The sequence below is a fragment of the Rhopalosiphum padi genome, chromosome 1 (assembly GCF_020882245.1).
Source record: "Rhopalosiphum padi isolate XX-2018 chromosome 1, ASM2088224v1, whole genome shotgun sequence".
In the NCBI taxonomy this organism is placed as follows: domain Eukaryota; kingdom Metazoa; phylum Arthropoda; class Insecta; order Hemiptera; family Aphididae; genus Rhopalosiphum; species Rhopalosiphum padi.
The window spans coordinates 89,124,046-89,140,052 of NC_083597.1; the positions used below are offsets into that span (position 1 = coordinate 89,124,046).

General features: G+C 26.6%; 1 protein-coding gene across 3 annotated transcripts in view; it reads right to left on the reverse strand.

The window, feature by feature from the left end:
• Nucleotides 1-16,007, reverse strand: part of LOC132923516 (uncharacterized) — a 46,445-nt gene that overhangs the window by 25,008 nt on the left and 5,430 nt on the right. For 2 of the 3 annotated variants that reach the window (XM_060987575.1, XM_060987566.1), the window contains exons 5-6: nt 15,380-15,639; nt 15,110-15,281 (exon numbers count right to left, since the gene is read on the reverse strand). In XM_060987575.1, the coding sequence (XP_060843558.1) occupies nt 15,110-15,281; nt 15,380-15,639 (432 nt within the window). Of the gene's footprint in view, nt 1-3,049; nt 3,367-4,263; nt 4,476-4,639; nt 4,713-4,845; nt 5,067-5,152; nt 5,319-5,376; nt 5,517-5,586; nt 5,783-5,972; nt 6,107-6,351; nt 6,584-6,815; nt 6,887-9,287; nt 9,478-10,963; nt 11,104-12,266; nt 12,405-12,536; nt 12,678-13,565; nt 13,680-14,218; nt 14,303-15,109; nt 15,282-15,379; nt 15,640-16,007 lie in introns of those variants that run through there. The other variant, XM_060987578.1, reaches the window with a different exon arrangement.

A 16,007-nucleotide genomic window follows, 5' to 3' on the forward strand; every position in this document is an offset into this window, starting at 1 on the left:
TATGAAATGAAATTGTGCATTGACAAACATTAAAAATGTGTATGTAAATTAAGATTAATACATACAAAAATCTGTTACTTTTATAAATCATAGTGTATAAATATTATATTTAATTCATGAAACAAAATATATTATAAATTATAAAAAATATTGACTGGACAATTCGCAATAAATTAACCGACTAAAGAAAACATTGAGAATAAGTGTAAATATCTAGTAGGTACCTACAACACATTTTTATCGCTTTTGAACAATTATAAACCTGAAGGTTAGGTCATTATTGATATACCTATAGTGTATATTAAATTTATCATTATACTTATATTTAATCAACTATATAAGGTCAATATATACAGCAGAAATTATTATTATTATTTTTGATAAAATAAGTAAAATATAAAAACATTATACAAAATGAAATGAGATAAATAGTTTATTTTTTTAGTCATTACCACACATTGTTTAACTTTAATTCATCAGGTCATCTCATAGGTCATAGGATAATATTTTATAGATTGACATTTAAAACTGTAAAAATAATTACTAGGTAAATGATAACATGTCGATAGCTAAGTACCTATATATTAACTACATAGTTACATTATTTGAAATTGTTATTAAATCTAAGTTTGAAGCTGAGAAAGTTATCATAGGTGTGTTTTTTTTACAAATTTCTTCAAAAACTTATTACAGCTTGTTGCTATTTAGATTGATAGGTACTTATAACATAAGATATAAAATTCGATAAGACGAGTGGTTTTATAAAGGACTTAATATTAATTATGAAAATTACTTGTGAGTTGTGACCTGAATATTATATTAAATAAGTAATAACATATAAATTGACATAATCATTATAATCAATTAAAAACTACAACATTTCAAACAATGTATATTAATTATTAAAATGTATTATCACAACATAAAAGCAATTATATTTTTATATTAATTATTTTGATGTAATTTCGACGTTGAAGGACGAAACCTAAGTTTAAACAATCTATGTAAGATTTTTTTAATGTGGCTAATAAAAAAGTAAAAACTGTGAAAATTCCGAGTTAAGTTAGAAAAGTATCTGTCCTTTGGCACTCCCTGAGATACCTTTGTTAATGGGGTTAGTTCAAAAAAAAAAAAGGCATTAGTCCGTTCTACGACACTTTGTGAATGATGGACAGCTTCGTTCTTTCGTTGTTACCGTCGTGAGTAGTCGTAGTACCTACTCGAAATTTTCTCATCTAACTGATGGCGTTAGGATACTTTATTATTAACTTTCATTTGATATTAAAATTTAGTATGCAATTTGGGTATGCTGACAAATTTATCCCGCAAAATCGAGTACCTGATAACTATTCTGATAAGAATTTATATCAAGTCTCAGTCATTCAGATCCCGTCCAGTCGTTTAGACATTTATAGATCCAATACATTTGAGACATTTGTTATTATGACGGTATTTTTAGTCATGAAATTTTTAATTCAGCATTTATAATATAGGTTACCTATACTTATTGTCCACTTTTTTATGCACATATTATTATGTTTTCTATACTTCACATTAATGTCTGTGCAGTAAATATATATTTTCCATACATGTAACCATTACATTAAGTATTCGCAATCAATTATGTAACATCATAAAAAATACGTTTATCTACCTTAAATATAGCAACTATTAAGCTACAATTTAATACATACATTGATTTTTTTATTAATATTTGGACTAGGTACATCATAGTATTCTAAACGGGGACTGGGTAGTTGGTTTTAATATATTATTAACACTTATTACCCGATTATGCTCACTGAGGAAAATATTATTACTATAACAATATTAATTAAATCTAAGATAAATAATAGTAGAATATATATTCAAAATAATATTTCATCTTTAGGTTAGAGGTACTCGTGGAGAACATACAGACGCAGAAGGCGGAATCTATGATATTTCAAACAAGAGAAGAATGGGTTTGACTGAATATCAAGCTGTTAAGGAAATGAATGACGGTATAAAAGAGCTCATAAAGATCGAGGAACAGTTGTAAATCAGAATGTTGTAATAACATTCTACCTACATATAGGCCTTCAAATTTCAATAAATCTAGTCAAATAAAAAAATGTAGTTATTGCTTATTTTTTTTCACTATCGTTACTTTATTTTGCTAGAGCAAAATATTGTTAACGAGGTTAAAAAGCTAATATACAATGGACATTAAGCTAAGCTATGCAATGCATTTTAATATATTATTATTATATTATACAAATAGACACACATGTGAGTAGATAATATTATAATAAAATTATAACAAACTACCAGATTTTTGTTCGTTATTTAAAATTATCATAATATAGTTGCCAGTTATACATCTACTTACTCTTAAATTTTATGTTATACATACTAACTTAACTTCTAAAATGTTAATTCAATTTTAACGGCTTATAAATATATTATGTAATCTTAAACGTGATTAATTTAAATTTACACGATTTTAAAGCTCATTCATAGTTTAATTCAAGTATTAGGTATATTGTATTATGATAATATGTTATTGTATATCTGGATATTTTAATTGTTAACAAAAATATTGTTGAATAAAATAAACAATTATTGAGTTATTTATATTATTTGTCAATTGTTTTGGGTTATAGATTATCAATTTGACTGTAAAAATATTAAGATATCTATATCTTATTATAAGTAATTATAATAAACTTAAAAATGTTTGATACCTTTTGAAATCTTTGAATTGGAGTGCAGTGATCAGTTTTAGTTATACTTTATCATACATGGTTTATACCTAATTTGTAGGTATATTTATTTATATGTAGGTACTTATACGCTTACACTTACAATTTTTGACTACACACTTATGTCGGGGTTTGCTAAAAACCAGAAAAAATAAAGAGGCCATGAGCCTCTGGGTATTAGTGATTTTATAAAGTTGCGTGATTGCTTAATCAATTTGTATTAGGTTATTATTAGCTTCAACAATTGAATATTATACTAAATAACTATTTGTTGGTATTTGTAAAATTAAATAATTCAAAGTCTATTTTATTAATGCTAAGATTATGTATTTACTACTTGATAACAAAATTATATTATGCGAGTACTATACTACATTATTAGTTTTATGATATTATGTTTTTTAAATTTCAAAATCATACACATATTGTAAATTATTATTGTATAACAGAAAAAACAAAAAAATATTAGAAACAATAATATTAATATTTATAATAATAGTTACACTTCTTAAATAGTTGTAAGTGTTGTAATTGACAGTCTAGACGGTGAACTGTGCCATAATGATTTGGATACAGTTGAAACACCAACCGAATATGTTGATCCGGGTTGCAAGTCAGTTATCTGTAAAATAAATAAATAATATAATTTACTTAGGTGTTAATTTAGGCAATGAAAACTATTAAGTACTAAGTACATATCTATATTTATTTTAAATACATAAGCACAATATGTTTAATACATATCTTAAAAAAAGTGCAAACAACTAATGTATTTAACTATTCAAACTATCAAACAAAAAGAAAACACAAATATAACAATATAAATATTTTTCATGATATATTACAATAACATTTCAACAGTAACTCGTATGCACAAACTTATTAGACAAATGTAATTTTTTATATGGGTACCCGGGCTAGTAGTATAATTGGAAACGAATAAACTGATCAAGACCTCACCAATCCGAAGGAATAAGATAAAACAGAATATGAGACTCCATTATAGCACTTTAGAGGTAGATTAGTGCTATTTTTAATGCCATTTTTTTAATTTTGAAATATACATTTAAAGATGATCACTGGATTGCAGGGTCAAAAACCACAGTTTAATAGCTTATAATATTAGTTTATTTATTTAAATCTTAAACTCCCCCCAAAAACATCAATGTTTATTTTCGTAAGACTAGTGGTGTAAACTACATAGCTCGTGTAATTGCGGTAAACCTTAACATTACTATAAGCTTATATCGAATTTAATGTTGTACACTTGTAGTCTTATCGTTTTTTACAAGCTAAGCATAAAATCATATTAAAATTATGTATATATTTTGAATATAAATGATTTATTATGTCATACACATAGATAAACGTTGTATATGAAACGCAAATAATTTATTATTTTTATTATTAGATTGATATTATTTTTAACTCGAACTAATCTGCAGATTCAAAATAAAACAGCTTAAAAATTTACTACCGTAAAATTAGATTATGATTATATAGTACAAAAATGTATTACCGTATGGTTATAAGTAGGAAATTCTTCAGAAATTGAAATTTCTGTTGGTGCAATGCTAACGCAACACGTTTCCATATCTATTGATGCAATTTCTTCGACGTTTATAATGAACTTCTTCAATTCACCGTTGAATATCCATGGAATATCCCACTGGATAGACATAGTAGTGTTACTAATTTTGGTAGTTTTTAAGTTCATTGGAGAATCAGGTTCTAAATTTGTATGTGTACAATAAAAAAATAATCGTAATATAATACATAAATATTAAATTGTACTATTGTTTTAATTACAAATTGTTATATATTATTCATTATTTTCAATTTATTGTATATTGTGTATTTATAACCTACTAGGAATTCTTAATTAATATACTCACGTCCATCGATGCTGTTAAAATAAATTGACGATACCTTACCACCTTCTGGATAATCTATTGATTTTGGCTTAATCTAATACAAAAATAGTTTCATCTTGTGTAAAAATATTTATATAAACACCATTAAATGTAATTTAACAGAGTACTATACATATAGTGTGGTTACAATATATAGCATTTACCATTATTCACGGCAATATACGTACTTTAAATGTGTAGCTACTGCTGGGGCTCAAATTATAGAATGTATGACAATAGTATTCTGGCCACGCTGAGCATTTCTGTGGTGGTATAATAAAATTACTCTCATTAAACGAAACTATAAATCCGTCTAAAGTTGTATTTTGTGAATAGCTCCAGCGAAATCCTACCATGCGCTTCTTTAAACTCTTTTTATAAACTATTAAATCTTCTATTGCTTTTAAATCTAATATTATGTAAAAAGAAAAAAAAACACAAGTTTTGTTAAAATTTCTAAACATTCAAACAATTGTATTATTAAATTTCACTTACTTTCATATTTAGTCGTAAATTTGACGTGTAGAAAATGTTCAGGATTATAACCAATATTTGTTTTTATAAATACTTTCAGTTCATAAGCTGTACCTGATTTTAGGTCATTAAAGAAAATGTAATTATTTTCTGTGTTTCTTACTTGTATAATGTTATCAACTTTATTCTACAAAAAGATACGTGATTTGATTTTACAAAGAATCAATTGTATTTACAAAACTTACCTTTAATTCTATATAAAATTGTGATAACAATCCATTAAGCTTGGAGCAATTTTCTGAATCAACTTTCCATTGAACAAATATAGAGTCATTAGTGATATATATTGGATGCTCAGAATCTAAGATAGGTTCGGTTTTTGGGTCTAATGGATAAATATAGAAAACACTTTTATAAAAAAAAATGTATTCAATTATAGTTTAAAATATTTCTACTTGATGCTGGTGTTAATACGTCAATCATATTTCCTTGTTGAGTAGTATTTTTGTCATTGATGTCAACCAAAACTTGTATACTATATTGAGAATTAGGCACTGTATTAAATATTTCATAGTTGGTCTGATTGTAAATTGTTATTGACGTCCAATTTTGTTCTATTTCTCTTGTGGAACAGCTGAGAATTCGTTTAAGCTAAATGAAAATGAAAATGTTTAGAAAGACATAGATAACTATGTAGGTAGGTATTGGTATTAAGTAGGTAGAACTTAAAAAAATTAAAATAATTTAGTCAGTTTTAATGAATGAATAATATATTATTTTTAATACTACCCAGATAATAAAAATATTAAAATTATTATAAAAGTTGTGTTGAGTAAATTACTTTATATCTGATGAGTGATGTAACCGGTTCATGAATTGTGGTATAATGTTGATAGGAATTTACCAAAATCCAGTTTAATTTAATTTTTCCATTTTCATGTTTGATAGAAATATTTTTTATTTGAACATCATTTGCTATATTAAAAATGAAGCAACAATTATATTTATAGAATATTATTTTTTTTCTATATAACGAAAAAAACCTCTTATTAAATATTTATTAATATTTGTAATACACTATACATCACATTATTTAGTATAGTTAGTAGATATTACAATGTTGAGCGCTATTTTATAGTTTGCTACAAAAAAGTCAAAAGTTCAAGAAATATAATAATTTAAATAAATAATATTTTAAGTAAAAATAAAAAAATATTTACTTGATATAAGAGTAGTGAATGAATACATAGGCGAGGATGGTAATGCTCCATTACTTGTTGATGGAGTTAATTTTATGTTATACTGAAAACCTGGAAGAAGATTATCTAAAAAGTGACCACTTTCTGTACTCGATAGTATTTCTTGTATATCAGTTATTTGATCTTGTGATTGAATTGACATTAACGTCAAAACGTATTTTGTAACTTTGCATTCTAATCGACTTGAAATAATCTGTACATAATATAATAAAAATAATAATCATTGGTGTACTGATTTTTTAAAATGACATCAATTATTTTATTGGATGTGTTAGAGTTAAAAATCATAATTCGTTAGTTATTGCTTATTATATATTTGGAACAAACAAATTAACAAAATCTGTACATATAGTTGAATGTTAATTAAGCACAATAATTCTTACAGATGAAAAATTAACTATTGCTAATACTGTTTTTACACTTACTCTGTTCCATGTTATGTTTATGCTTCGTATTCCACTAATTAATTTTATGTTATAATCAGTAATTTGAGGTTCTAAAAAATGTATTTAGATATTATAAATATATTGTAAATTATTATAAATGTAAAAAAATAAAATAATTTGGATACCCATTGCATTTTAGTATTCTTTCAGAAAAAACGACAAATGTGTTAAAAATATGAAAATAAGTAAGTGCTATATCGGACGTCGATACTACAAGTAGCTACTTACAATAAGAAATACAATATTGGTAAATAACCTTATGAAATTATTTTATTTTTTGAACAGTTTAATGATTGTATTATTAAATATATTATTGTCGAAAAATATTGGAAAATAAAACAAATGCATAATTACCAGGCACCGAAACCGATAAAAGCATTAAGAAGAGTTTAATAAGATTATAACTACTTAGTGGTTGGATGTTGGATGAAAGTGAAATTAAATAAAATGAAAAATTGCAAATCAATGAAGAGGAATATCTACAACATTGGTAAATTCAGCGACGAAAGAATATGTGAAAAATATAAGTGCAAGATAAAAAATATTCTAAAATAAAACCAAGATAATAATGAAACTATAAATAAAGGATTGAAACAACTCAATGAAATGGTTCATCGGTGGAGGTCCTTGGTAGAATGAAGTTGATATCTAAACCCTAGTTTAATAAAATATGCAAAGAAACGATTAGAAAAAGAAAAGTAGCTAGGGCATTGAAATCTTGGATAAGCATAGAAGTCCTCGGAGGTGTGGTGGTGGTACAACGAGCGGATGTTCTAGAATACGCCGAGTGCACTGTGAAAGCATGACACGTTCTGGAATTTTCAGGCACGAAGGTTTTAGAAGGCACCGCACACGCTTATAAATTAGATGACACTATGTCGCGAGTTGAGTTCTTGGTCCATCATCGCGTATTTACAACCACCAACCGTATCAGCATAATTGATGTAATATTTGTAATTTATACCAAAAATATAGTATCAATAAGTTAATTTAATAGTGAATGTTTATTTTTCCTCTCATTCCATTACAGAGGGAAACTAATAACTTTCTAAGATGTGAAAAGAGAAAATATGTAAGATGTAAGATTGATGGCGCAAGGATGAAATACAGGAGCCATAGAACAAGAAAGCTATATCAACACGTAAAAAACCTTAAAGGAGACTATAAAAATGTACTATACGATGACTGTATATAAATAGATAACTACGGATGAAGAATTGGCCAGAAATTGGGCAAATTATTTGAAAAATTTCTAAGCTGCAAACAGCGAGTTGAAGTTTTCCCACCCAGTCGAAATACTAGAAATAATCAGTTATACCTAAGCCCGTATTTAAAAGAAATCAGTTGCCAGATACAAAAGTTAAAGAACCACAAATCATCAGGAAAGGACGAAGTGGTAGCAGAATTGTTAAAGATTGAAGGAGGAGAGTTGACTCAAAGAATATGGAAAATAATTACTAAAGTGTGGGAAACAGAAAAAATATCGAAAGACAGGAAAACAGCGATTAATTCCCCATTGCCCCACACAAAAGGGAGATGGAAAGGACTGCAACAACTTCCAAGGAATAACACTCTTAAATGTAGTATATAAAATATTTACTAATTGTAATCTATCAAGGATAAAAGAAACAGATAAATGTGTAATTGGAAAATATCAAGAGGTAGTTTTAGGTCCGGTGGATTGACAACTTACCAAATATTCATCATTTGGCTACTCTCATAAAAAAACACGGGAATTCAAAATGTATGTACTTTTCATTGATGTCAAGATATCTTATGATAGCATACACTAAAATGTAGTGAAAAAGGATGTGGAAGATCTGGGAGGAGGAACATATTGAAAGGTACGAGTAACTGATTGAGATAGATGGAAGGCTGGTGTATGACGGGATGGGCCTAGAAGCCCCTAATACCCCCCCCCTCCTTCCAAAATATATTTTCTAATAACAAGGCATTTTCAGCAATAATTACCGGTTTGTTCTGTGAAAATAATGGCTACATAACAGTGTCAAATATATCTCGTAACCTCAAGCCACTCAAATCTGATGATGCAATTTAAACGTAAGGAAATTGTTGGTATCACATTTTCTTATTTTTAAAAAGGACACATTAAAAACCGTTGTGAGATTGTTATGTTTAAACCTATTTTAATCGTATATTAATTTAATATAAACCTAATAAAGTTTAACATAATCACATCCATGATTTTGTGTGATGATTAATTTCAAAGATCGTTGCTTCACCTTAAGGCTATAGTTGGAAAAAAAAATTCAAGTGTAGCCCCATTTCCTGGAGTCCCAAGGACTGTTATATTGCCTCCTCTATTAAGAAGACCTACGCATGCTTATGTGTAGCACTATAATGAGTAATAACGGTGGGTTAGTTTTTACGTTGATAATTTAATTTGACAATTTATTACAAATGGGAAATTAATGTTTAGTAGGTACTTACGTATACATGTGGTCTTATATTGACCGTATACTACATCTTGATCATTAAAATTTCCATCATCTGCAATTAACAATACTCCAACCTTATAATTAGTATCTGGTTCTAAGTTACTAATAATTTCCGTTGTAAAATTGTCGGTATTGCTTATTGATTTAATTTTAAAGCTTCTAAATGTATCTTCTATTAATGACTGTAAAATAAAAAGGATTAATATGAGGTGTAAACTTTATAATTATTAATCACATATAAATATACTTAAGACGATAAGATGGGGATTTATAATGCGAACGGCATTAAAATAAAATATTAGTCAATGAGTCGCAAAAGATGTAACACGTAAGTAATAATAATTGCATACAAATTAAAAAAAAAACGAATTCTATAATTAATTGGTCATTCCTTAGGTCACAGAATAACATACTATTATAAATGTTATAAATTAATTACTTTACAGCACAGAACAAAAATAAATCTATAAATGCAACTATTGCGAATTTCCTATTTTTAGGACAGGGTCAATGGATCGTTTCCGTTTTTATAATATTGTAGCAAATAGGGATACACGTTACCAACATCATATCAGATTACGGATACGGTTTTAAATTTTAGAGTCCAATGTTTCATACCACAGGGATACAGTGGCACGTTCAGCTGATCGAGAGTAGTTTCTTCTGGGCGCAGTGAACGCACAGGCGACCTGAGTCTCGGTCACGGGATCGATAGTAGGGACAGAGTCTGACCTTCGAGAACTAAAATTGGTCACCAGTCCATTCTAATCTCATTTTGAATAGAGTATAATATATCTCATATTTAATTTATAATTTGAAAACGAAGTATAGTGGCAAAACGGCGTCTATTCAATAGTTAATTATAGACATACTTTTTTTTGCAATTGGTTAACACAATGTACAGTGTACATTGTACAATATAGTACCTACAATGATTCAGGTACGATTCGTTGAAATTCAATTAGCCGACTACTTGTTTCGCTGATGCAAAGACCAGTCTCCGGTAAAAATGAAAATAAATTCCAATTCGCCGACAAATCGTGGTTTCACAAAATACAAAAATAATTTTATTTTAACAAACGAAATTTGAACTTGACCTCTTAGACAAAAAAACCGTAATCGGCCTCAAAAGATGAAAACTAAAAATAGAAAAATAAAAGAAATATTATAATTTGTAAAAGAAAGATATATCATTCATAAAGTTAAATGACATAATAAAACATTTATTTTTAATAACGTTTCAAATTATAATTTTAAGCTACAAAATGGTAAAATTTGTATTTTGGAATATATTTGGACACAATAATTGAATTATGTTCAATTTTAATTTAGAAAACAGAAGCTCATAAGGTTTGCTATTTTTATATAATATATAATATATATACTTAGTTGATAGTTGACTTGAACAATGTTCATGGTTTATACAAATAATTTAAAACGATATAAAAATTATATTTTTAAGTATAGCTAATTCATTTTGAACTAAATATAACGTGTGTATCGAAAGTCGGATGTCGGCAAATCGACTTGTCGGCCAATCGGTGCGTCACGAATACAATTTGATATTTGGAACGATATATATTATTATTAGCTTTATTCGTTACATAATCACTGCTATTTATTTTTTAGAAATAAATATCAACTATTTTTTTTATTAATAGCAATTACCTTATACAATAATTGATAATATTTAAGATTCATTTTATCTCCATATTTTATATTATTTTCTTGAAAATCCAATACAATGTTAATTCTATCATGCAGTTCGACCGAAAGCAATGCAGGTGGGTTCATGAAGTATGGATATCCTATAAAATCAAACATATTACAATTCTAAATACAATTTTTTTTTTAAATTATTGTTATTGTGTAAACAATAAGTATTTTGAGAAAATATTTAAAAATATACAAATATTGAACAACATATTATTATTCGTATATTATAGGTATATAAAACTATAATTATTATTAATTACAAATTAATATAATATGAGACATAAAAATAAAAATTTGAGGTTAATAAGTTTTAATAACTTAATAAAGGCTTAATGTTTACTTTATTAGTAGGTATTATAATTTTTTAATTTTGGTTATGATTTAGTAAAAAAATAAAATGTTTGTGCTAGTTCCGGTTTCAATTTTTAAAATAACAGAATAAAGGTTTTGATTTCAGTACCGTATCGATAAATACTAAATATATTAGAGGTATACATTTTTTTAAGGAAAAAAAGTCAAGTACAAACATCTTACATATTATTTATAATTATAAGATTATTAAGATCCAAATAATAGCTGTTTATCCCATTAAGTTTAAAGGAACTCAAATAAGTAATTATTATTAATTTTATAAAGTCCCTACTTTCAGTACTTTCCTAGTTTCTTGATTAACTTACTCTATAGTATTAAAGCTAAAATACTAGATATTATAGAAGTAAATAATGATCAATTATAATAAATTAAAGGTAGGTTATAGTTGACATTTTTTATATGTTATCAGTTTAAATTTAAGACCTATGGGCTTTGGATAATTTGTTTTCGCTGACACCGATGGATGCTCACTAAACATGTTTAACGGTTTATATAAACATTTTCATGAAACATAGAATGGATTGTATATGATTATAAAAAAACATATATGATTCATAAATAATGAAGTTATAGCTATGTAAAATATTACAACTTAAAATGTTCATTGCTCACTTTAAAACGATAATATTAATAAAACCATATGACATTGCCTAGATAATATTCTTAGCTTTAAATTTGATAATAGGTAAATTTACTTTAATATTAAAGCTATATAACATCACAAAATGTGTTCTGTTGAACGCAAATTTGCTATGATGTACGTTAGTAAAACAGAGACAGCACATGCGGGTGTAGCATCCTCAACTATTCATATCACCATAACAATAGACGTATTTCATTAATTTAAAATAATTTTTGATATTTTAGCAAAGATGTATCATACTTTCACGGCAATATGGTGGTACGTATCCTGCTGAGCATCCATGTAAGCAGACACCTGTATATTGATCACATGTATTATCAAGACAATTACTGGAGCACGTTTGTTTACAATCAGCTCCATATGTACCTAATGTACAGTCTATAACATAAAAGATAATTAAAAAAATAATAAAAATAGCTGATGATATGAATTATTGTTATACAATAATATTCTTCAAGCATAATATATATGGTTTAGTACATTAGTTTTAGTGTATATATAGGCACTTACCTTTGTTACACAATGGACCGGTTAGTCCTGGTGGACATGTACACCCATAACTCGTACACATTAACATTCCACGACACATTTTATCAGTTGTTATTGAACAAACTCCTTTACAGTCAGATCCGTAAGAATTTAACCCACACCCTGAAATAATTAAATAATTACATTTTCTTCAGAGAATTCTGACGCTGATTTAGCCATTTATTTAATCGTTTTATACATCACCATCAAGTTTTAATTAATTATTATCTTTTTTATATACCTACTTATTTAGAAAATAATATCATTTTAATTTGCTAAAATTAAAATTTATTTTTTCACTAACCTAATGCTCAATATGCATACATATTAATATACATATTCTAATATGTTACATTTATTTCACAGCTGTTGATATTCTGTTTTCTACTGCCTTAATAGATAATTTATAAAGAATAACATAGATTCAATAAAATTATATATTATTTATATCATATATTAGTGACTAGTGAGTAATAATTCTTATTACTTATACATATTTTATTTAATCAAAAAAGTTTTTATTAATAATTTAATGAGGGTGAAAATATCGTGTTTTAAACCCTTGTTTAAAACTTTGGACTTAAAATTGTGTTCGTTATAATACATGGATAGGTCTAACTTGATATATGTTCACTTATACAGAACATCATGAATTCCTATATAATGCTTACACATACACATACTTTAAACACCCATCAGTATATTCTATTGGTGGTGGGGCGAAGTGGCAGCTTTGCACCGTTGTTCAGCGTATGTGTTATTAAGGTTAGACGTCAGTAGTTTCTTCATGTATGCAAAGCGCCAGAACATCTCAGTATAGTCGCTCTAATATACTTATCTGTACTGTATATATTGTACAGTTAGTGCATCTTAATTTTTGTATCATTTGTGGGTATTGGATAAATTAAATTATTTAAATTTATATGTTGGCTTGTTATTTTATTTATATATTGAATATGACAATAAGTTATTAGTATAACGATGAACGATAAATACTTAAATTTTAATTACCTGTCTCACAAAATTGTCCTTTAAAACCAGGAGGACAAACGCATTTTGAGAATTTCGTAAAATATCCACCATTTAAACAAGGATTTAAGGACTCAAAGAAACGTTCCACTATACCTATTGAAAAAAAAATTATAATTAAAAATTAAAAATTTGCTTTTAGTTTAATTATTTATAAATTATAACCGAGATTATGAATAATTTAATGAAATAAAAATTATGAAATATGCACTTATATGCGAAATTATACATTAAATTAATATTTATATGAATTTATGCAAAATAAACTTCTTATATTAAAATGTCTTGTTCAAAGTTTTTATATAACCGTATTACAGGTATTGAATTTTTATAAATTTACAATTTCCCACTCAAGAATGAGCGATATCCGATCGTTCTTTCGTGAAGAATAGAGTAATAAAAATATATTTTTATAGACGATTAGTTATTAATACTTATTATTAACAACATAATTTTTCATTTAGTATAATGTAAAGCACATCTACTTATATATTATACTATACAATAAATGCAGAAATACAGTGCAGTAATAAATAATTATAAAATAGTAACACACTTTTCACATTTTTATCAATAATTAGTACTAAGATGTTCATTAATTAATAATTAATAAATGTAATTATTTAAATATATACCGTATCCAAGAATGTTGAATGGTATTGGATTTATAACGTTGTCTGAAAAACTATTAGCAGAAACAATTCGAACTTCTTCTCCATCTAAAAAACATTATATTTATAATAATATAATATTTAATTGTATTTTAATGTAATGGAGTAGTGTAACAATTGAGTTGAATTTTCGGAGGCTAGGCATCGCAAAAATGGGTTTCAAAATAAAAACATCTAGTCCCAACTATCTATAGAGTACAATACCGTAACTAGACTACTTAAGGCCTGTGTGCAAACCAAAATCTAGAGTCCTGTGTGGCCGTATTATACATTTTTTTGATGCCTCGCAAGGCTGCAATAGAGTTTGAGGTCTGTGGTCCGTGTGCGGCGCACACTCTGCACATCCGGTTTTTACGGCACTGACAGAGTAATGGTAATAGCTTAAAAGTTGAAATGCGTTAGAATATTTAAAAAAATGATTAGGAAATATTAAAAATTAATCAAAATTACAGGACAACATTATTCGACCCAATTTACCAATCCCGTCCAGATCATGTTTATAGTAAAAAATATTTTATATGTGAATATTACATGATACTACGGATTTAAATAACTAGGTTTGGCAAACTAATAGATGTCATGTTCTTATTTTCTGGTTCCACTCAGGAGGTAGTGCCACCAGGTGGCACAAGTATCATTATAATCCATATCACATAAACATATTATTATTTCGACGATTGATTGTCGACTTGTAAACTGAATAAAAACTAATTATATTTGAATAAATAATCTAAGACCATCTATTGACCATTATCGGCATTATTTGGCTCATAGTAATAATCATTAATCAATACTCAATGGTTGTAAATTTGTAAAATACAAATAAGTATTATTTTCATATTATATTATGCTTACCATTATTTGAACATTGGGCAATTCGTATGAGTCCAAATTGCACAATATCATTAACACTATGATATATGTACGCGTCCGTGAGGTTAATACTGAATGACAATTTATATTCCTCATTCTTCTTAAAAACAATATTGGTAATTTTTAATGTGTTTATACCGTTTTTTACACCGTTCTGCATAAAAAATAGATTTTAATGTTTTTATTATTCTAATTTCCAAACAAATAATTACAATCTTTGATTCACTCAGAATCTATAGTAAAAAGTATTACATATGTCTTTAATTCGGTTGAAGGTATAACATCCATATTATTTTCATCGTACATATCAATTGTGATAGAAAAAATATCTTCGTGTTTCCAGAGATAGTAAATATAATATGTCATAGTTAAACATGTTTGATCTTTATCGGGTGTCCAATAAAATGTAAAATATGTACAGTTTGGTTGATTATCAAAATAGGAATAATCTTGCAAGCAATAATCATTGAAGCGATATTGAAAAACGTCATAGCAATTAATTAAATTGTTTTCTGAAAATGATTAATGCAATATATTAATTTATATATTAATATTACGTAATACGCAAGTACCTATAGATTAAAACTTTAACATCTTAGAATAAATAGCTTATATATTTCGATTTACGTTATTTTAAGATTCGCATACATTGTAGCGGTAGGTATTTAGTGGTAAAATTGTATTTTCGGTGATGGTGTAGTGTGATAACATTTTACTACTACTGCAGTAGTAGATATGTGCAAACATTAAACATTATGTTAGGATGGAATTTTAATTATGTACCTTTACTATTTTTATGATTATACCTATTGGATTGTTGGAATAAATAATTTGGAATTAAAAATCATTGATATTATAGCCTAATAAATCATTGAGTTTT